Source organism: Phodopus roborovskii, unplaced genomic scaffold (genome assembly GCF_943737965.1).
Source record: "Phodopus roborovskii unplaced genomic scaffold, PHOROB, whole genome shotgun sequence".
Lineage (NCBI taxonomy): Eukaryota > Metazoa > Chordata > Mammalia > Rodentia > Cricetidae > Phodopus > Phodopus roborovskii.
Window position 1 is genome coordinate 31,005,783 of NW_026126447.1, and position 22,328 is coordinate 31,028,110.

At 37.6% G+C, this 22,328-nt stretch overlaps 1 protein-coding gene across 9 annotated transcripts in view; it reads right to left on the minus strand.

The window, feature by feature from the left end:
• Positions 1 to 22,328, minus strand: part of Dock7 (dedicator of cytokinesis 7) — a 174,513-nt gene that overhangs the window by 126,453 nt on the left and 25,732 nt on the right. For all 9 annotated transcript variants that reach the window (XR_007834746.1, XM_051188215.1, XM_051188213.1 and 6 more), the window contains exons 2-9: positions 21,743 to 21,848; positions 16,407 to 16,582; positions 16,080 to 16,148; positions 12,317 to 12,446; positions 12,016 to 12,228; positions 11,377 to 11,462; positions 5,918 to 5,984; positions 4,555 to 4,704 (exon numbers count right to left, since the gene is read on the minus strand). Coding sequence is in view for 8 of the 9 variants with exons in the window: in XM_051188215.1 (XP_051044172.1) it covers positions 4,555 to 4,704; positions 5,918 to 5,984; positions 11,377 to 11,462; positions 12,016 to 12,228; positions 12,317 to 12,446; positions 16,080 to 16,148; positions 16,407 to 16,582; positions 21,743 to 21,848 (997 nt within the window). In the remaining variant the exon portion in view is untranslated. The remainder of the gene's footprint in view (positions 1 to 4,554; positions 4,705 to 5,917; positions 5,985 to 11,376; positions 11,463 to 12,015; positions 12,229 to 12,316; positions 12,447 to 16,079; positions 16,149 to 16,406; positions 16,583 to 21,742; positions 21,849 to 22,328) is intronic.

Genomic DNA, 22,328 nt, shown 5'->3' on the forward strand with positions numbered 1-22,328 from the left:
AACATAGAGCAAATTAAGACATCAAAGCATCAAATCCCCTGGAGCTGGAGTTACAGGTGATACTGAGGCACCTGATAGGGGTACTCAGATCAGATCTTAGGTCCTCTGTAAGAGCATCAAGTGATTTTGACCACTAAGCCACCTCTCGAGCCACCCCTCACAACAATAAGTCACAAGTGGCTAAATAGATTTTTTTCTCATATTTCTCTAAAATATCTCAATTTCCTGTGATTTTTTTTTTTTTAATTCTTCTTTTTTGAAGTAGGGCTGGGGAACTGGCTCAATGTGTGAAGGGTTATTTATGCAAGCATCAAGACCTGATTTTATCACACTACCCCTCAAGGCTCAGATATCTGAGTAGAAGAGGCAGAAAGATTGTAAGAGCTCTAGGAGATGGTGGGTGACTCCAAAGAAACAGTGTCTTCCAGACACTACAGGATTGGTACACATATGAACCCACAGGGACTGTGACAGCACACACAAGACCTGCACAGGTTCAAAGCCAGATGGGGTCTCAACATTGAAAGGGGAAAACCAAGAAGTTATCGCAACCTGCTGGCAAAGGGAAAATTAGTTTTCTCCAGGGGAGTCTCAACTAGGTATATGAACCACTCTTCAACTCCTAGGAAGACACTAAACAGACTGATGTATTCCTAATAGATTGCAAATGTTCACCAAATTAACAATGCAAGACACAAACTCAAAGTGTCCCCACACAGTACAATGGACAAGTTGTCATACATTCACATGCCATGAAATACTATGAAGCAGTAAAATATATTTAAAACCTATTTCAAAAAACAATAGAGACCATTAAATTACATGGAATGGAAAAAAAAAAATTTCTTCCTTTCTTTCCCTCCCCAACCCTGTCCTCTCTCTGATCCCTTTAACTGTTTACAAACAGGGACAGAGTTTTGAAGAGAAAGGGTGATGGCTGGAATGGGGGTACTAATTATATGGCCATTGTAGTAAAAGAACCTTGTGGGGGTGCTTTCTGGAATTCTTTATTTTGCTTCTTAACCTAACTGGTCACATAAATGTATTCATTTTAGGATAATTAATCAAACCACACATTTACAACTTCCATAATTCCTTCTATAATTATGTCATATTTCAATGAAAATTTAAGTTGAATAATTTTAATACCAGCACTTGGGAGGCAGAGGAAGCCAGATCTCTGAGTTCCAGGATAGCCAGGACTACACAGAGAAACCTGCCTTGAAACACACACCTCCACATAAACCCTTGCTGAATAAGAATCCAAATATCCCAGTCTTCAATTCTGCACTAATAGCCCAATTCTTCACCCTTCTTTTATCTTTCCCTTTGCTACAAGAGTCTGTGGACTTCCTTCCAATAGAGTCCTATTATGTACACCCCAGGTGCCTGAGTTTCTGTTCTTCAGCCAATAAGATGTTGGCCACCATGATATGGCCAAAGACTTGAAAATCAGCTCTGCTACCAAATTTACTCTTTGGTAGATCTACAAAGATTTTATTGCTAAAAATGACACACAGAGAACATTTCCATCTCCAGCTGGAGAGGATTCAACTTTTTGCAGACACACGGACACACAAACACACAAACACAACCATCTAGTTCCAGACAACCTACAGACACACAAACACAACCATCTGAAAACACTATACTATAGCCCAGATGCATAAATCAGATGTATAAATAAATACACAAAAACTGTAATAGAACTATAAAGGCTTTTTGTTACAGCCCACTGGCATACCCTCTTTTTGTCCCTGCATATCAACAACTACACAACACAAGTGATATGGAAATTTTCTTTCAAGAAATGATAATGGTGGACTGAAACTATCAACAAACTATATTATTTTTCTTGGGAAAAACAAAATAACATGATGGTCCACAAATAACCTAAAGAAACTCTCCAAAATTAATTTCCTTTAGAATAGAAGAAGTTAAATAAAATAAAATAAAATAAAATAAAATAGCAGAAGTTAAAAAAAACGGCCCTCTTCCAGAGAACCCAGGTTTGATTCCCAGCACCCACATGACAGCTCACAACCATCTGTAACCCTAGTTCCCAGGGGATCTGATGCCCTTATGGCCTCTGTGGACATCACAGACATACATGTAGGAAAATAACAATACATATAAAATAAAACAAAATTTAACTTATTAATTTTTCCATTTTGGAAATTACAGAAAATTCTCACATACACATGTATAAACATATGTATGTGTATGTATATACACAAATCTACATTTACTTGTATTTTATGAGTAGAATTATGATATATACACTTTTTTCCACTAAATATTCTCACATTTATAACCAAAATATAATTTTTCATCATATTTACCTATTAGTTTATACCAAACATTTACAGTCATTGTTTTTTATTCCTAATCCTCAAAACCATTTATTCCCATTATGACAACTAGATCACTTCATTTCCGAGCAACTTATATCCCAATTGTCTTTGCCTTAATAGCTCTTTTCTTTCATGATGATCTAATTTATAAAAACTTGCCATTTTCCCATGTAAATTAACTGTATTTATCATCTATGTTCAACTCTTTTTTAAAATGATATTATTTTATTATTATCTCATGTGTAATAAATTAGTGGTAGTAGTATTTGAAGGCACGGTCTCTCTACATAGTCCTGGCTGTCCTGGAACTCGCTATATAGATCAGAGTGGCCTCAAACTCACAGATGTGCCTGCCTCTGCAGCGCTGACATAAAGGTGTGCACCACCACACCCAGGTGAACTCACCTCATTTAAGAGGATTTTCTAAAGTGAATTTCTCCAGGAATGTTCATTGACTAAGACTAATTTTAACCTGAATTCATAGGAATGCATCCAACAAATTGGGGCATTATTCCTGTGGGTAAAAAAGAACTCATTTTTATGAAAATTCACTTTACAATTTCATTAAAAAATTCATCACCTCTTCATAGTAATTTTATATAAATAAAGTGACTAAGGAATAAATTTCAGGCTGCTCTCAAGTCAAAGTCAATTTAACCAAAGTCAAGTAACCAAATTCTTCTGTTTTTTGACATTTATTTCTTTATTTTGTGTATGAAGGAGATGGCACCAATATGTATGCCAGAGTTGATTCTTTTCATCCACCATATGGATCCCAGCAGCAAACTCTTTAAAGTACTTGAGTTGGGCTTCAAAGTGAGCACCTTTAAACCTGTAGAGTCATCTGCTGGTACCAATTAGTCTTTAAGTTACAAGACAGCAGCACAGTAATATTTGAATTCATTCCCGCAGTGCTGGGGATTAATCCTACTGCTAGCCATGTGCACACTAGACAAGTGTTCTACCACTAAACTACATCCCCAGCCCTCACTTTACTTTATATTTTGAGATAAGTTCTCCTTAAGTTGCCCAGGGTAGCCTCAAACTCACTCTATAACCCAATCTAGCCTTGAATTCGCAATACTCTTGACTCAGCCTACCAAACAGCTGAAATCATAGACTTATCACCAGGCCTGGCTAGTCCCTAGAATTTACTTTTCTGGGGGAGGTATGCTTGGAGCATTTTGTGGTTGTTGTTTTCATTTTGTTTTGCTTTTTAAGCGACAGACTGGTGCTAGGTAATCCAACTGCCCTTAAGTTTTCAACCCTCCTGCCTCTACCTTTCAAGTGCTAGAATTACAGGCTTGTGCCTCTATGCCCAGAGAACAATTCTTATTGTCAACTGATTGACAGTCAAATCACAATGATCTATGACCTCAATGGTTTAGCTTTCATATCTATATGATTGAAAAACTGAGTAAAACAATGTCACTAAGCAGACCTGGATATTCAGTCTTTTGGTCAAACATTACTTGAAATCAGTGGTTCTCAACCATCCTAATGCTGCAACCCTTTAATACAGATTCTCATGTTGTGATGACCTCAACCATAAGATTATTTCATTGCTACTTCATACCTGTAATTTTGTTACTGTTATGAATGGTAATGTAAATAACTGATATGTATGATATGTGCCTCCTGTGAAGGGGTCATTCAATCCCCAAATGGGTCATGACCCACACAGGTTCAGAAGCACGACTCTAAATGTTGCTGTGAAAGTGTTTTGTTTTGTTTTCTTTTAGAGATAATTATCAATTAGAATAGCAGACACTGAATAGAATTGATTAATCTCTACTGTGTGGGTGGGCCTCATCCAATCAGTTGAGAGGTTTACATACAAAGACTGAGGTTTACTAAAGAAAACCATAACAGAAACCTAGCCTAAGTCTCCAGTCTGTTATCATGTGAACTCTGGACTCAAGGCTAGTTGAACTTGCATTTGGCAGCTTGCCCTACAAATCAGAGAGTTGTCAGATCCCAAGATCACATGAGGCAATCCCTTAAGATAAACCCATGGCTGTCTGACTGCACAACCATAATGCTACTTTCCATTCAGGAAAAGTTATGTCATAACTATAGTATATGTTCAATGGGATTTTTCAAAGAATCAAATACAAAATCAAGTAAAGACAGTTTGCAATACTGACAAAGACAGGACTAGACACCAAATAATAAACACATCTGTTAAAGATATTCTCACCTTTATCACAAGAAAGACATCTTGGGAAGGATACGTTATTGAGAAAATGGCTGATCTTGCCAGAGTGGTGATGGCAGCAGGTGGGACATGTGGCCGTAACAATCCCTTCATCTGTTCTGAATTAAGGTCAAAATAAAAGTTTTCTGAAATCTGAAAAATATATTCAGACATTTTTACATCAATACAAAATTTCTGAAATACACAAAGAGCATATATGTAAAATCTTAAAATATCACAGATAATAAAACATTATATTCTCAAACACTCCATCCTAATTCATAGCTGAGTATATATTTCACTGAGATCAATCTACATAGGTACATAAAAATCAAAGAACTGGATAAGCTACATTGGAATATAACATAGAAACATTTCTAATGAGGGCACCTCAACTTCTTTAGTTATTGAGATGACCGACTACAAATTAAATTTTAAAACTTTATATTAATAACACCTCAGCATTTTTCATTTCATAAATACAAGCTACCAGAGAAAGTTCTCCTGCAGAAATCTACCACAGGTCACGTGTTGACGATGAAGGCACATTTAAGTCTCTACTTCCGTGTGACTTAGTATACTAACTAAAGTGAGAAAAGCTGGACTGGAGAAGGGGCCAAGTACTAGACTCCAGGCTTGAATGCTCAGAACCCTGGGCTCCATCCCCAGCACCCCAGAAAGAACAGAGGAGGGGGAAGGGAGAGGTGAAGGAGAGGGAAAGAAAAAAAAGTAAACATCAAGAAGAACTGTTAATGCCCCCTGAATACTCTGAAACTAATAAAAACAACAGTAAAGCTAAACTCACTCCTTCAGACACATCACCTAAACATAACATACATAAAACAGCCTTGGCTAACTGCATCAAAAAACATTGGGGATTATCACATTTATTTTTTACATAATGCTTTCACACAGTGCCTGGTCCTGCACTAGCTTGTCTTCCTTCCCTCCCTCCCTCCGTTCCTTCCTTCGTCTGGTAGTTTCTCAAGACAAGATTTATCTGTATAACAGTCTTGGCTGTCTCAAACTCACAGAGATTCCTCTGCCTCTGCCTCTGCCTCCCAAGGGCTGGGATTAAAGGCATGCACCACCACTAGCCGGGTTGCTTGTCTATCTCTTAAAAGTTGCTTTTGCTATTTGCTTTGGGGACGTTTTTCAATAAATCAAAAACAAGGTTTCATCTAAAGTATTTTCTATAAGATGAAAATATTTAACTAGTGTTAATAGGGTAAATTTCTATTTCTGTTTTCAGTTAATAACATATGAGGAACCAGCACTTGTTTATCTTACAAAACAAAAAGCACGTAAGCAGGTTTCCAAAATGTATGATTATGGCAATTACTGCAATTGAATCCCAGAAACTTACCTTTTTCTTTTCCTTGACATCATATAAAGCCAAACTTGCAAAAATGGGCTCAATTTCAATCTCAAACCTTTAAGAAGAAAAAAGATAAACTAACTTCAAAATACATATGAAAGATAAATCTGGGCTAGAGAGATGGCTCATCAATTAAGACTGTTGCTCTTGCAGAGAACCCAAGTTCAGTTCCTAAAACCTCCATCAGGCAGAGGAAGCTAACAACTACCGTGTAACTCTAGCTCCAAGGAAGCTGGCTCCCTCTTCAGGGCTTCACAGACATCTGTACTCACATGTACATACCCACACATGGACAGACAGACTGGGACTGGACAGAAACACACACACTGGGATGGACACACATACTCAGGGACCCACACATTCAGGGAGACATGAACACACACAGATACGGATACACACACAAGGACACACACATACACACACAGACATGGACACAGAGAGAAAGAAAGCCACACACATAGAGATGTGGACACACACACACACACACAGAAACATACACATAGACACTCACACTCACACACACACACGGACACACACGGACATACACACGCGGACACACACCAGAGATCCAGATCAAGATGCAGAAAGAGCTCTCTGAAAAGAAACTGATTTCAAACTTCATTATTCCAATACCTTCCCCCTTCACACCTGTGTCTCTCTGCACCATCCCTCCCCCTAAGACACACAGCCCACATATATCTTTCATGGTTTCAAAACCGATGTGTTCTCTCTAAAATTCGCCTTATTTTTTCAGCAATAATTAATCTAAATTTCCTATGAGCCTCACAGAATTTTCTATCCATTTTGTGGCACTGATTACTTTATAATCTATAATTAGGTTGTTCACTTAAGTGTATTCACTTTGAAATAAAGTTTTAAAATATTTTCTTTTCTAGACTATATATCAAATAATCCATACCCAAAAAAAATAAAATACATTTAAAATATTGAGAGAGAAGCAGAAGCACTTGGAAACTCCCACTGCACAGATAGAACTGAGATGGAGTTGGGTGGTCACCTACCCAGACTTTTGTCCTTGTGTAAAATGTACTCTTTAAATAAAGAGTATAATACTACTTCGTAATCTACTTTTTAACTCAATATTTAATGGGAAATTTTCCATATCTTAAATATTAATATCATAATGCTGGGATAGTAATTCCTATTTGATGAACATGTCAAATGTCCTTTCTAACTTTATACTTGAGATGCTTAATTCACTTTCCTGAACCTGAGCTTACACACGGCTGAAGACAATGTTGCACCTGGCCATTGCTGCAGACCTCTCGGCTGGAGGAATATCACCCTTATTTCACACGTAGAAACCTGCAATGTGACTGAGCATCCTGTCGTGTACAGCCCAAGCAGCAAGAAATACTGGGGAAAGAATGCTAAGCGTTGGAGCTGCGATAATCCTGCTCCACAGCACTTGTCTTCTAACTATAGTTAAGTCAAGGTCAGGGTCCTTCTAAGAGACAACATTTCACCTTGAAAGTTTAATAAAGAACCATTCAAAAAGATTTTCACAGAATCTGAAAACAGCAGTGTAGATGCTTAGACAAGCAACAGTGGACAGCATCAATCCAAGACTGAGGAAGTGTAGTAAGCAAGAGACACAGGGGCCCTTAACAGAGAAGCTGTGGCCTCTGAGGTTTCCACAGGGAAGGAATAAGGGAAATGAACACTACATAAGACATCACTCTTTTTCCCTGCAACTTCCAGCTAATGCTTCTCTTAGCAAAACAAATAGATGCTGAGCACAAAGAGATCTCAGAGATTCTTTTAGCACTTAACAGCCATTAAAAATAAAAAAATAAAAAAAAGGGAGAGAGAGAGAGACAAAGAGAGAAAAGAAAATGAAAGTGTTTAAAAACCAAATCCACTCTTCATCTTCTTATATTTAAGACATGGTAGGGTAAGTGGTACTGCAATACATTTTTCCATATGTACCTTTTAATGTACTTAGTAATCATATGAATATCCTTTATTGCAGTGGTCCTCACCCCCCTTAATGCTGCAACCCTTTAATACAGTTCATGTTGTGGTGACCTCCAACCATAAATTTGGTTTCGTTGCTAATTTTGCTACTGTTATGAATTGTAATGTAAATACCTGTGCTTTCCAATGGTCTTAGGCGACCTCTAGGGAAAGATCATTTGACTCCCAAAGGAGTGGCAACCCACAGGTTGAGAACCACTGCTCTACTGGATCATTTTTCATTTATTGTTTGGCTTTTTCCCTCATCAATAAGTAGTTTTGTATGTATTCTGGGTATTAATATTGCCAAGTGTATGTGTTATTCATACTTTCTCCCCCTGCTATGCATTGCCTTAACACTGAAAAACAGGTTGTCCATTTCAATGAAGCAAAATGTATGGATGCAGACCAACGCTGCAGCTTAGTGGTACAGAATGTATCTAGCACATATGAAGCCTAGGTTCAATCTCCAGTACCAGAACAGAGAGGTGTGAGAAAAGAAAAAAGAGGAGGAGAGAAGAAAGCCAAAGAGAAGAAAGGAAAAGAAGGAAGTAGAAAGAGAAGAAGGAAAGAAAAGAGTAGAAGAAACTTTTTTGCTTAGGGATAGTGCTTGCTATGTTGTGTTAAAATAGAGTTTCTATAAATAAAAGCATATAACTTGTCTTCTAGAAACTTTACTGTTTTGCCTTTCAAATGTAAGCCTACCAATGACCTGTAAATAATTTCTACATAAATGTAGCTTTAGAACCTGTTCTGATACTCATTCTGTAGACCAGGCTGGCCTCAAACTCACAGAGATCCACCTGCCTCTGCCTCCCAAGTGCTGGGATTAAAGGCCTGTGCCACCACCACTCAGCCTGATTTGTGCATTTTAAAGGGATAAAATTTGGGTTTAGGGGTGTGGTTCTATTATAGAGTGCTTGCCTAGCATGTATAAGGCTCTAGGTTCAATCCTCAGTGCTGTCTAAACCAGGTAAGGGGACGCACTCCAATAATCCCAGCACTAGAAGGAAGAAGAATCAGAAATTCAAGCTCAGCTACACAGTTAAGTTCTAGACTGGGAAAGCTGAGACCCTGTGTCAATAAGTAAGTTAATGTGTGGTATGCAACCTGTAACGGATTTTAAGTATAATATAGAGAATTCAGATATGTAGAAAAGTTCATTCAATTTCTCTAATATGTTTCTACACAAATTTAACTAAATGCATAAAGTGTTGGCTTTCAAGGAAAGAAAACTGTCATATTTATACACAAAGTAATGTCTCCAGGTGAGTGTCTTTGTACAGAAAAGCCTTTTTCCTTAAGTTAAAGCCCATAAGCATACACTAACACGCTATAATGGGAAGAACAGTTTCTTTTTCAATTACACTCTGGGCAACATTGAGAAGAACTTCTACCAATCCTCTTTAATTCATACTTCTTTGTAAAATAAAGAAAACACTGCTTGTCTTATAGAATTACTCTGAAGACACCAAAAACATAAGTGAAGGTACATGAAAGCAAGGCACAAGTGTAAAGTCACCCCAAGGGCACATGACATCTAACTGCCATCAAAAGAAACAACTTCAAAAAGTCCAATCTACAGAAAATAAGAAACTAGCTCTTTAGAGAAAAGAGATTTCTTGCTGGGCATAGTGGGGTGCACCTTTAATCCTAGCACTCACGAGGCAGGGGAATCTCTGCGAGTTAGAGGCCAGCCTGATTTACAGAGTGAGTTTCAGGACAGCCAGAAACCCATAATGACACCCTGACTCAAAAGAAAAAAAGAAAGAGAGAAGAGAGGGAGAAGAAGGGGAAAGAGAGAGATGAAAAGAGGGGGAGAGAGAGAGAACACTCGTGAAATTAACCTTCATCTGTATACTCTGTTTGCCTCTATTTCTAGATGAAAACCATCAGAGGGCTGGAGAGTTGACTCTCTCCCATCAGAGAGGGACAAGAGAGGGACTGTTCCTGGCATTGTTGCTGGATGGTTCACAATTGACTATAACTCCAGTTCCAGGAGTGTTGTGTCCTCCAGCACCTGTATTTACATGCTCATATACATAATCAAAAATAAAATGAGACATCTGGCAAGATTTCACATCACTGCACTACTAAGACATCATCAGAGAAGCCTCTTCTAGCAGTAGATGACAATTGGACAATGTGTGGCACACTCAGCCCCAAATGGCTATCTTTATCAACCCCTCTTCTCAAGGCTCAAGGATCTATGCAGAAGAGGAGACAGGCAGTTAAAAGAACCAGAGGTGGTGGACAATGACAAAGAAACAGCATCTTCCAGTCACACCAGCACCAATACGCATATGAACTCACAGAGATTGTGACTGTGCACACAGACTTGACAGGTTCAACCCGGACAAAAATTCCAGCCCAGAGAAGAAGTGGACACAAAGTCCTAACCCAACCCTAATGAAGGTTGTATTTTCCATCAATATCTGCTGGGAAAGGGAAAAGGTTTTCTCCAAAGGAATGTCATTGGGATTATCAACCACACTCCAGGGCAGGTCCCATGCGTAGGAGTAGTTGACCAACATAAAATCAACTCCATTACTTTTGTATACACGTGTGCTTTCTGTTCTGGTTGAGGGTTTTTTGTTTGTTTGTTTGTTTGTTTTGTTTCATTGGGTTTTTGTTTATTTGCTTTGATTTTCACTTTTGCTTTTTGTTTTACTGAGATACAGAGGCAGAGAAAGTAAAAGAGGTGGGAAGGGAGATATGGAAGTTCTGGGAGGAGTTGGGGGAGGAGAAAGAATAATATGATCAAAGATATGAGAAATTTATGAATAAAAATATTTTTAAAAATCCTAGATTTTCCTTATAGAATATTTTAATGTAAAAGACTGATGATATCTTCTGCCTGTTTCTCCATGAATGTGTGGAAGGGAACTATCTGAAGAAACCTTTTCCTTAACCATGGATATTGCAAAAACAACAACGGATGACTCTCAGAGTTTCTGACAAGAATCCTATCTGTACGGTTATTCAGTTTATGTCCTCATTACACAAAAGCTTTCTTAAACTAGAATTCCTCTGGAAAAGAAACTTTAAAGTATACAATGAAAATTCACAAAACTTCAAAATATAAATAGATGACTTTTTTGAGAGAGAAAAACAGTCTTGTTATCAAACCCAAGTAGCCTCAAACCCATGCCCTTTGTCCACAACCTACTAAGTGCTATAACTACAGATATGCACCATCATTCTGGTTTCCATTACAGTTTTATAAGCCAGATAATATGAATACAGTGGTCTCTTATTTGTGTACATCTTTCTCTTCTCTGAATAGGTATACATAATGGATATATTATGTTTAAAACATTAAATACAATTAAACCAAAATACACAAGATCTTAAAAACAAGAGAAAAACACCTCATAAGTACACACACACATAAAGTCTAAAGTTTTTTACACCAATAATAAAAATGTTAGCCCACATAATAGAAATTATACAGTAAAAGAAATACTCACTTGAGTGATAAACATTTAACAAGAAGTCTTTGTCCAAAATGTTCTTTGGGAACATCAGGAACACTAAGCCGTTCTATTGGCTCCTCCTACAGAGTGAGAAGTAACACCACAATGAACGCTTACCACATTTCAATGTTTGCCACTTGCTTTTAAGTCTTTAAGCAGTCTAACACGTTCAGTCATCACAATTAAACACTGCCACATCTGTCTATAAACAGAAGCCATTACATCCAGTGTTCTCAATCACAGAAGTTCCCTCATTAAAAGTAAATCTGCTTGTACTGAAAGCATATTTAACTCATAGCTCCCATGGCTGTTTCTAACATGACTGTAATACTAAATACAAATCATATTCCCAAAAGAGTGCCTTAATGATCACTTGCTGCTTCTTTGTGGTGGTGGGGACTGAACCTACAGACCTGCACACAGTAGGTAAGTGCACTGCCATTCAGCCACATCCCCGGCCCATTTTTAGTTTACTTTGTAATCACTATGATACTCAAGTTGGCCTTGAACTAATTATGTAACTCAAACAATTCTAAAACTTGTGATCCTCCTGCCTCAGCCCTCCAAGTAGCTGAAAAGACAGGAATGCACCATGCCTGGACTTCTTTGATTCTTTATATGCAAAGGAAATACCTCATCTGGTGATGGATGCAAAGCAAACAGTTCCTTGTGGCGGTTTGATTTCCTTTGATCATCATTCTGATGGTCTATTTCTTCATTTGGAGTTCGATCAAGTAAATTAGGAAGCAAGGCATCAGGAAGTGAATTTTTTAAGTCAAATATACTGCAGGCCCAGCTACCCCTTGGAGTATCATCTATTGACATCGAACGTCTTTTAAGGTCATCCTGTTAATAAAAATATTAAATTATAAATATTAATATGTTAATTAACTAAACATACTTTCTCATAGTCACTTAAGAATAGAAACATTACTTGCTCATCCTGGTAGCTGTTGCCATCTGGAGCTTCATCAGATTCAAAGACCTGTCTGGGCAGTCCCTTCTGTCTTTCTTTCTGCTTGTCCAATGTGTTAGGGTTAAATCCTGTTCCCAGTTTATGGTATCTATTCAAAATAAAATCAATTTCTGAAAATCTCTCTCTGAGCATCCTTATGTAGTAATTATTTATGTGTAATAATTATTTCATCAGACAAACACAACTGGGATCTATCGTAGAAGTTCTGAGTGTGGCAAACCCAGGATCTAAAAAACTGTCCACTTCCCCCGCCAAAAAAAATGTCTGGCAGTGGTGGTGCATACATTTAATTCCAGCACTCAGGCCTACAGAGTTCCAAGACAACTAATGCACATTCTCTGTATACAAAGAAACCTTGTCAAGGTGTGTGTGTGTGTGGGGGGTGTGTGCACCATCTACCCAAAGTTCCTTTAATTCAAATAAAAAGCAGAATACCCACTTCTAAAAGTAAATCATAAATCGTGCCAATGATGTATATATAATTCAAATTTTATACTGAACTGACAAGGGGGAGCCCATGGACCCCAGTCTCATAGCTGGGAAGCCAGCATAGAACCGATCCAGACCCCCTGAATGTGGATGTCAGTTAGGAGAACTGGGCAGTCTATGGGGTCTCTGGTAGTGGATCAGTACGTATCCCTAGTATACAAATGGACTTTGGGAGTCCATTCCACATAGAGGGATACTATCAGCCTAGGCCCTCCCCCAAATGATATGACAGACTTTGAAGACCCCCCATGGAAGGCCTCACCCTCCCTGGGAAGCAGAAAGGGGATGAAATGGGGGTTAGGGAGGGGACGGGGAAGGAGGGGAGGGTGAGGGAACTGGAATTGACATGTAAAACAAGCTTGTTTCAAATTTAAATAAAAAAAATATTATCATAAAAAAATTCAAATTTTACTTTCTATCCAGAAATTTGGTCAGTTAAAAACAAACAGAAAAAAAGCAGGGAACCAACATTAAAGAAAACACTAGTAGAAAATACATATTATATTAATAATACAAAATGTTAATAATGTAAGTAGATATATAAACACTGAATTTTAAAACGTTTGCAGTAATTCATTACTGTATAAAAGCTCTCAATCTAAACCCACAATGTAAAATGAAATACAATAATATCTACATGTCCTTATATACATATGTTAGTTTATATACATACATACACACATGGGGGGTTCAGAATGCCTAAATTAACATAATATACTTTTTTCTAATAAAATATAAAAACCTAGTAACCAGGAACTGATCACAAAGTAGAACTCTGCATCATGGTTTTTGTATGTCCAAATCACACATCTTCCATCTCTCTGAGACACCAACAACTTCTGGGCCACACTTTCCCCTCCCAATTTATTTAGTATAACAGAAAAACTTTAGCTTTAGAATGTGCTGCCCTAGTGATGGGAGATGTCATTCTATAAATATGTTTCTCATACTGGTTAATGAACAAAGCACTGTTGGCCAATAGGAAAGCAAGATAGGTGGGACTAGGAGACAAGGAGGAAAGAGGAAGTAGTAAGGAGGAGTCAGCATGTAGAGACTGGGGAGAGCAGATGCCAGCCTCATTCTCTGATAAGATGAGACCACGTGGAAATACTTAGATCAATAGAAATGGGTTAATACTTAAGACAGAGCTAACCGATAAGAAACTAGTGCCTGGCCAACAGCATTATATCAAATACAGAGTCTCTGTGTGTTAATCGGGGCTGGCGTAGCAGTAGGTACAGACCGACGGGAAAACCTTACTTGTTATACCCTAGCTTCTAATTTTGGCCATCTACATTTTGGTTTGGGGGCCCTCAGAGAAACCAGTACTTAACTGCTTTGGGTCTGGGGTACCTTATCTGTCAAAATCATAAATGCTATGAGATAAAGCACTCAATAAAATACCTAGCAAATGATAATGACCAATTAATGTTAATTCCCCTCCTATCATGACTCAACCAATGGTGAATAGCCACTATGATTCTAAGGTCAGTAACTAATAATCAACCAATCTCTCTCTCCCATTCCCTCCTACAACTAATATCTTTATTAAGAATTTTTATTATAGGCTTCTAACCCATATGCACCAAATTAAAAAGTTTTCCAATTACTGACAAGAATATTACATTTCCCTAGTAAAGTAAAATTCTAGCTATCAAAATAGTTCCCAAAATTCTGTTTTTACAACAGTTCATAGGTCACACTCAAACTAATAAGGTGTCGATACTATCCTCCTTAATGATACTTAGCACATTCTTAAGCCTAATGAAATAAGACAGTAGCTATGAGGACAAAACTATCAGCAATGTATACATCATTTTAAAGTTTATTTTTATTTTATATGTATGCTTGCATGCGAATCTGTGTACCATGTGCATGCAGGGCCCACAGAGTCCAGAAGAGGGTGTCAGATGCCCTGGAACAGGAGTTAGAAATGTCTGTTAGCTGCCAGTAGCGAGCAACCAAACCTAGGTCCTCTGCAGGAATAGCCAGTGCTCTTAACCACTGAGGCATCTTCCCAGCCCCCTCATCACTTTTGCTAGTACTATTTAGCCCCTATCATTTCATCTGTGAAAATTATGCCATAGCCAAATTCAATATTACTTGTTCTTATGTCTCCTTTAGTAAACCACAGTAAAATGTTCCAGAATGAAGACCCTTCTTCATTATGAAAATTACTAATTACTATTTTTCATGACTTAATATTTCAAAACTACTCTCCAAGAAAAATTATTAACTATGTCATAGAAAAGAACAGATTATTTTCTACAAATATTTACCTAACTGAGTAAATGTAAAGATCCAGGACCTATAAAAATTAAGACAGTTTAAAAGAAAACAGCAGAGAACATGGTTGTAGTGGCATTCACATGAAATCCCAGTTCTGGGGTAGAGACAGGAGAATCAAAAATTTGAGGCTCACCTGCACACAGGGAGACTTTTAAAAACCAAAGACCTTCAAATAGCTGGATCTGAAAGTTGGCTTTTAACTTTAACTTAGCTATGCAAGTTTTACAAAACTGTAAATTTTTGAGAAAAAGTATTCAGCAATACCCACCATGATTTCCTAAGACTGGGGCTACAGAATTATCATCATTACATCCTATCTTACCTGATTCTTACCAATACAAAATTAGTATTCCTATAGTCTTAATATTTTATAAAGAAAATAAGCAAAAGTATGGGACTTCATAAAATAATATATCTATTGATAATATTCTTCTGCTTCTTCGACCATTTTAATGATTTTAAGTCTCACAATTTTTATTTTGTTTTGTTTTTTACTTTTTGAGGCAGGGTTTCTCTGCATTGTTTTGGAACTTGTCCTGACACTTGTTCTGTAGCCCAGGTTGGCCTCAAACTCACAGAGACCCGCTTACCTCTGCCCCATGGAGTGCTGGGATTAAAGGTGTGCACCACCACCACAAGTCTCACGATTTTTATGAAATCTAACTTAATACATTAAAAATTCCACTAAATGATTTTGTTTTTAGATTTACTTATTTTCATTTTATGTGTGAGTGCTGGTCTGCATGTGTGTATGTAACCACATGCACAGTTTATGCGTATGAATGATGAGGAGGCTATGAGATACCCTGAAACTGGAATCCAGATGGTTGTGATGTGATGTGGGTGCCTGGAACCAACAACAGCAAGTGTTTTTAGCTACTGAGCCATCTCTCCAACCCCTCTACTCAGTACAGCAAAATATCATAATAAACAAGCAACTTACTTTCTGATCACAATTGCCCAGTCTTCTGTATAACTTCTTATACAATCTCTAACATGTGGATCCATTTCACTATTTTAAAAAAACAAATAAACATATATATTTTTTAGACAGAAAAGAAATGATTATTTTTTAAGTAGAACATGAGATTTATTAGAAAGACCTCCAAAAGAAGTTCCAAGGGAAGAATACAACAATAAATTTTATAAAATTTTTGTTGTAGTTCTTATAAGAAACAAATTACCATCAAAGTAAGATGTAAATAAAGCAATTAAAAAACAGCCTTCCTATAGTTACACTAAAACTAAAACAAGGTAAATGGCTCCTTACCTTTCCTCAGGCACAGCTGAAACAAGGGTCCTGCAGTCCCTAGGACTATACACAACTTCAATATCATCTGGAGGGAATTCAACCAAATCTCTCAGAGGTCCAGAATCCACAGCTAAAGGGTGAGTGATGAGGTAATCTTCCAAATCCACAGGATCGACTGCTTCAGTAAGGGGCACCTTAGCAGAGAGGAGTGTGTACACAGGAAGAGGTGAATAAATAATTTGACAACTTTAAGCAAAAGAAAAAAAAATGAACATTTTCACCCAGTTCTTCAGAAAAATCTCAGCAGATATTCAGATCCACTAAGGATCACAACACATGGCACCTTATGCTTTCTTCACTCTTAACTCTCACATACAGACTCTTCCCTTAATTCTCACATTCAAAACAAAAATAATAATTAGCAATCTTGTTACACTTTCCGGCTTCAGTGTACTCACTGGAATGATTATTACTATCTCTGGAATTTGTATTGCTAAGTTTCTAAAAGCTGCCTTTATTTTATTTTTTGTTATTGGTGATCATCCTAGCAAATATATATAACCAGACTGTGGTACGTTAAACAATGATGCTCCCAAAGCTTTCCACACCCTAATCCATAGCCCCTGTGCATGTTAATATACACGGAAATATAGTAAAAGCCTTTAAGATGGAGATAATGTCCTGCATTATATGGGTGAGCTCTACAAGAAGTCATCAGTATTCATCTGAGGAGACAAATGGTGACCTGGGCTGCACACACTGAGGAAAAAGCCATATGAGATGGGACAAAAAGACATTTTAAGATTCAACCTTAAAGGTTAAGTGATGCAGCTTCAGGTAAAGGAACGTCAGAAACCACCAGAACCAGGAAGAGGCAAGGACTGATTTTCCCCTGAATTACTGCAGGGATTAGGACCCTGCCTGACCCTTATTCCAGTTCCCTTCTGTTGCCTTCAGAAACCCAATCTAGAGTAATGAGAGAGCAAACTTCTTTGTTTTCAGATACAGAATACTTAATACTCAGACCCTACTTAAATTATATACTATTAATTATATTCATTGCATTTTACCCAGGCTGAAAGTATACTTTTAAAAGATTTTTAAAATGTGTGTGTATGCATGTGCGTGTGTGCGTGCGTGCGTGAATGCGTGTGCACACAAGGTGCCACAAGAGAGAATTAGCTTTCCTGGAGCCGGAGAGAGCTCTGAGTCATGAGAACTAGGAACAGAATTTAGGTTCTTTGCAAGAGCAATACAAGTCTTAACTGCTGACCCATCTCTTCAGTCCTGAAAAGTATACTTTTAAATAAGGTATTATACGTCTCAAATTCAAGGATGGAAAAAACATTCAGGCAAAATTGTGAAGGATGTATAATAAATGTACAGTTTTTAGATCAGTAAAAATAAGAACATGTTATTTCTCAAGATGTTCAACTAAGGGACTGAAGAGACGGCTCAGAGGTTAAGAGCACTGGTTGCTCTTGCAGAGGACCCAAGTTGGATTCCCAGCAGCCACATGGTGGCTCACAGCCATCTGTAACTCCAATCCTAGGGGATCTGACACCTTCTTCTGGCCTCAGAGGGCAAGTGGTACTCAGCCATACATGCAGATAAAAAAAACAACAAAATACTCAGCTGGGAACTGTGGTACACATCTTTAATGTCAGGCAGATCTCTGTGAGTTCAGGACCAGCCTGGTCTACATAGCAAGCTCCAAGGCAGCCAGAACTATATAACAGAGAGGGTCTGTCTCACAAAATAAAAATAATAAAAAAGAATACTTAACAATAAACATATTTGCCTATTACTAGGTAGAAGAGATCTTCAGTCCAGTCTTCTCTGAAATAAACAGGTAAAGCTACACTTTACTGCTACAAAGCAAAATAATGAACATGCACACCATAAACACCCAAAAGACAGCTGCTGGGTTCTGTTAGCACTAAATAGTATCTCATTTAAATATCTCCCAAAACCTGTGAGGTCAAATTTCTATATGTGACAAAAAGACAAAAGCCTACAGACTAAAACAATTTAAACAAATCTCATAGGATAACAAAGAAATAGAGGTCGACACATCAAAGTAAACTTAAAAAACAATAACCAAAATATAATTTTTAATTTTATTTTTAAAGACAGTCTTGCTTTGCAGCTGAGGCTTGCATAGAACTCACTGCCTATTCCAGGCTAGCCTCACACTCTTTAGCCTCAGCTTCCTGGGTACTGTCTACCCCAGACTAGCCTCACACCCTTCAGCCTCAGCCTCCTGAGTGCTGACTGTGTACCCCAGGCTAAGCCTCATACCCTTCAGCCTCAGCCACCTGAGTATGGACTGTCTACCCCAGGCTAAGCCTCACACCCTTCAGCCTCGGCATCCTGAGTGCTGGATTACAGACGTTTACTGTTGTTCCAGCTAAGTGAGATTTACAATCAACTGACTGGAGGACATGCCTGACTTCTAGAGGACACATTACAGTGGACCTGTCACCAAAACGTCAGCAGTGGGAAGACTTTGCTGCAGCAGTTAATGTCTCCTGTTTACATTAAGCAGAGGGCATTAGTGAGACACTCCACTGGGTGTGTCTGTGAACTGGGTTTCCTGAGGGAGGAAGAAGACCCTCCATGAGGTGGGTGACATATCTCATGGGATGGAATCTTGAAATAAATTTACAGAGGAAAAAGAAGAAAGGAATCCACCTGGTCTGCTGAGGGGTGGGCAGCACCATGGTGGTTACCTTGATCACTCCTGTCACCACATCTTCCCCTCCATGGTGGGCTGCATCCTGAGACTATGAATCACACTAACACTTTCTCCCTTAGGTTACATCTTTCTGGGTATTTGGCCACAGCAACAGAGAAAAAAAGTAATGTAATGGGAAATGAAAGACTGGTTGATTCAGAATTGTAGATTAAGCACAAACATGATGGGGAATAAAAATATTCTCTGATGAAAAAAGTCTTTGTTGCCAGCATACCCTAAAAGGATACTAAAAGAAACTCCCTATACAGAGAGGACAGAAACTACTGCCCTGGGGCAAGTTAGTTGATATTAACCTTCCATATTTTCTGGCATACCTTCAGAAGTTCTGGTACTAGCCAGGTGTGTTAGTGCAACCTATAATTCCAGCACTCCAGAAATATAAGAGATCCCAAGCTAGCACAGGTACTGTACTGCAAGACCTCCCTCAAAGTCAAGAATGAGTTGCATGGGGCTCATAAAGAAGGATGATAAAATATGAGACAAAGGTTTAGTTTTGAGGTGACGGAAATGTTCTGAGTGGACTCTGGTGGTCTATCAGTGAATCTATTAAATCCCATGGAATTTATTCTTTAAAGTGATAGACTGTGCAGTATGTCTACAAAAAAGCAAATAGAATATTAGAAAGGAAGCAACTTTGCCTAACTTCCAAATAAGCCAACAATGGTGTAAATACAGTTCAAAGTTTGGGAGGTACAAAGGGAAGAATACAGAAACAGGGCAGATAACTCCAGCAACCTAAATTCAAATCCCACCCACTGATGTTCTCCCAAATTCTGACCTGAATGAATGAACTGGCAAAAAAAAAAAAAAAAAAAAAAAAAATTCTTGAAACCAACAAGGAAACAGCAGGTAGCAAACTGTAGATGCCAGCAAGAAATTACTGCTAATGTGGTTACATGTGATTATGGAAATGTGGTGTGCAAGGAAATGCAGCGTGTGCAGTACTCTATCTGGCTCAGTATGTCTGAAGACTCATGATTAGCAGGCACCTTTTCAAAGAGACTACAGAGAGAAATTGAATCCAACAACCATTGCATAGCCTTTGAAAGAATACTGTTGAAAAGAAAATTAGAAAGTGGAGATAGGAAGAAAAGGTAAAGGCAACAAAAAGAACATTTAAATGAGAGTTTAAAAAAAAACAGCAAGTATGAATACTGACACGCTAAATCAGTAAGGAAAGAACAATTTTTTAAGAGATGATTTTTTTTTTTTAAGGGAGAACTGCAAAAGTTCTTAAGTTACTAAGATGACTCTTGTGTTTAAGTTTAACTGAATCTAGTTGAGCATCTTCACTAGCCACACTCGCTGGCAACAAAGGTATGGCAAGCAGACACCCAGATTTAAACAGCATTGAGGTTGTGCCAACGGGTGAAATAATATGAGAGGAGGTTAAAGAAACCAAGGATGAATGCGACAGCGTAGTTTCAATGCACAAACAGTAAGTTTTTTGGTGACGACAGAAGAGGACATCAAGGGACAAGAACAGTAAACGTTGGTGGATTTGTGGGGAGAGGATCCTCACATCAGAAGGACAGCTGGGATCAGGACAAGAAGACAAAAGCTGTAATCAGGGTGGGGAGCATAAAACAGACTACATATGAGTTACAATTTCTCATAAAAACCAAATCTGCTGTTGGGCTATGGGATTTTGAATAACTGAGGTATAATTCAAGATGAAAGATAACATGATGAAAGGCAAGGAGTTTAAAACATTAGTAACATACTCAAAGGACCTCCCACAGGCACACTGAAATTACCCAGAAATCCATGTAGTCTAACAATTTTCCAACTGGCATATTATTGCTTACAAAAGTAAATTCCTATTTTAAAGTTTTGGTAACATAAACATTTACAACATGTTATTACAGGCCAAAAAAAACTCTTTTAGCCCCCACTGGCATACAATGTTCGTTCAATAATTAGTATGTATCCTTAGCTACATGTAAAAGAAAAAGTAGAATCTCACCTTTTGCATTTCATGTTTAAGCTAGTGTCTCACATTCATCATGGCTACGTCTCCATTTCCTGTGTGCTCAGATTACAGTAAACAACACCACGCCCAGACACTCTGTCCCTTTTATTCACTTCTTTAGTTTTCCACATTTGAAATTTAAAGCACACTAATTTTAGGATAAATGAAGGTTTGTTTTAATTCATATTCCTAACATAAATATGAGTTTAATAAAAATTACTATCTTGTGACAGCTTCTTTTATAACAATTATTTTTGTGTCTATGATTCTTGGCCTACAATAGCTATTTCCTTCTATTAAAAGGGACAGAGCTACAAACCCACATAGTGCTTACCTCATTGTCTAACTGTAGGAGAGTCTAATATTTTCATATAATGAATCTAAGTATAAAAATTCATCATTGATTAAATACTGCTTATAGAGTTTCAGAGTCTACTAGGAAACCAACAGTTCTCTAGCACCCCAAGACCCTTTTGTCAACGCAAACAAGAGAAAAAAGAGGTGGCAATGACAAAGGCTGAAACTGCTTTAGAACCCCGTTTGCTGACTTACTTCTCCAGTATTTTGTCATGGGCTCCTCGGGAATGCATTTGTAACACTCTATAGCTTAAATATGGTACTTACTGTGGTATGATGGGATATATTGCTGACTATGTTGAGGTTTTTGAGCAGCTGGGGGGAACCACTGTACTGTCCAGAGATCTGCTTTCTTACTTCAGCAGCAACAGTTCTATAACAAAAATAATAATAATAATAATGCATTACAAGCACACAGATCACAGATGACAGATAGATATTTAAAAAACAAAACTCATTTATAATGGAGGGAAGTACATTAAAATTTGTTTATAAAATAAAGTCTCAGCATATTAAGGCTAAATCATAAAGAATCTTAACAATTTTGTTCTTGTTTATAATTATAACATCTTTTTTGTGTTTGCTTTTTTTCAGACAGTCTCACTATGTAGTCCTGGCTGGCCAAGAACTAACTTGCTCTGTAAAGCAGGCTGGCCTTGAGCTCACTATAAATAACATCTTTTTAATATTGATGGAGGAAACAAGCAATACATCTAATTTTTACATGGCTGGTTTCTAATGTGAAATTTTAAGAATATAATCTATGATAGTGTATAAGCTATAAAACACACATATAAGTTAAATGTACATAAAGATTGAAAATAAATTCTAAAATATTTTATAAATCAAACTA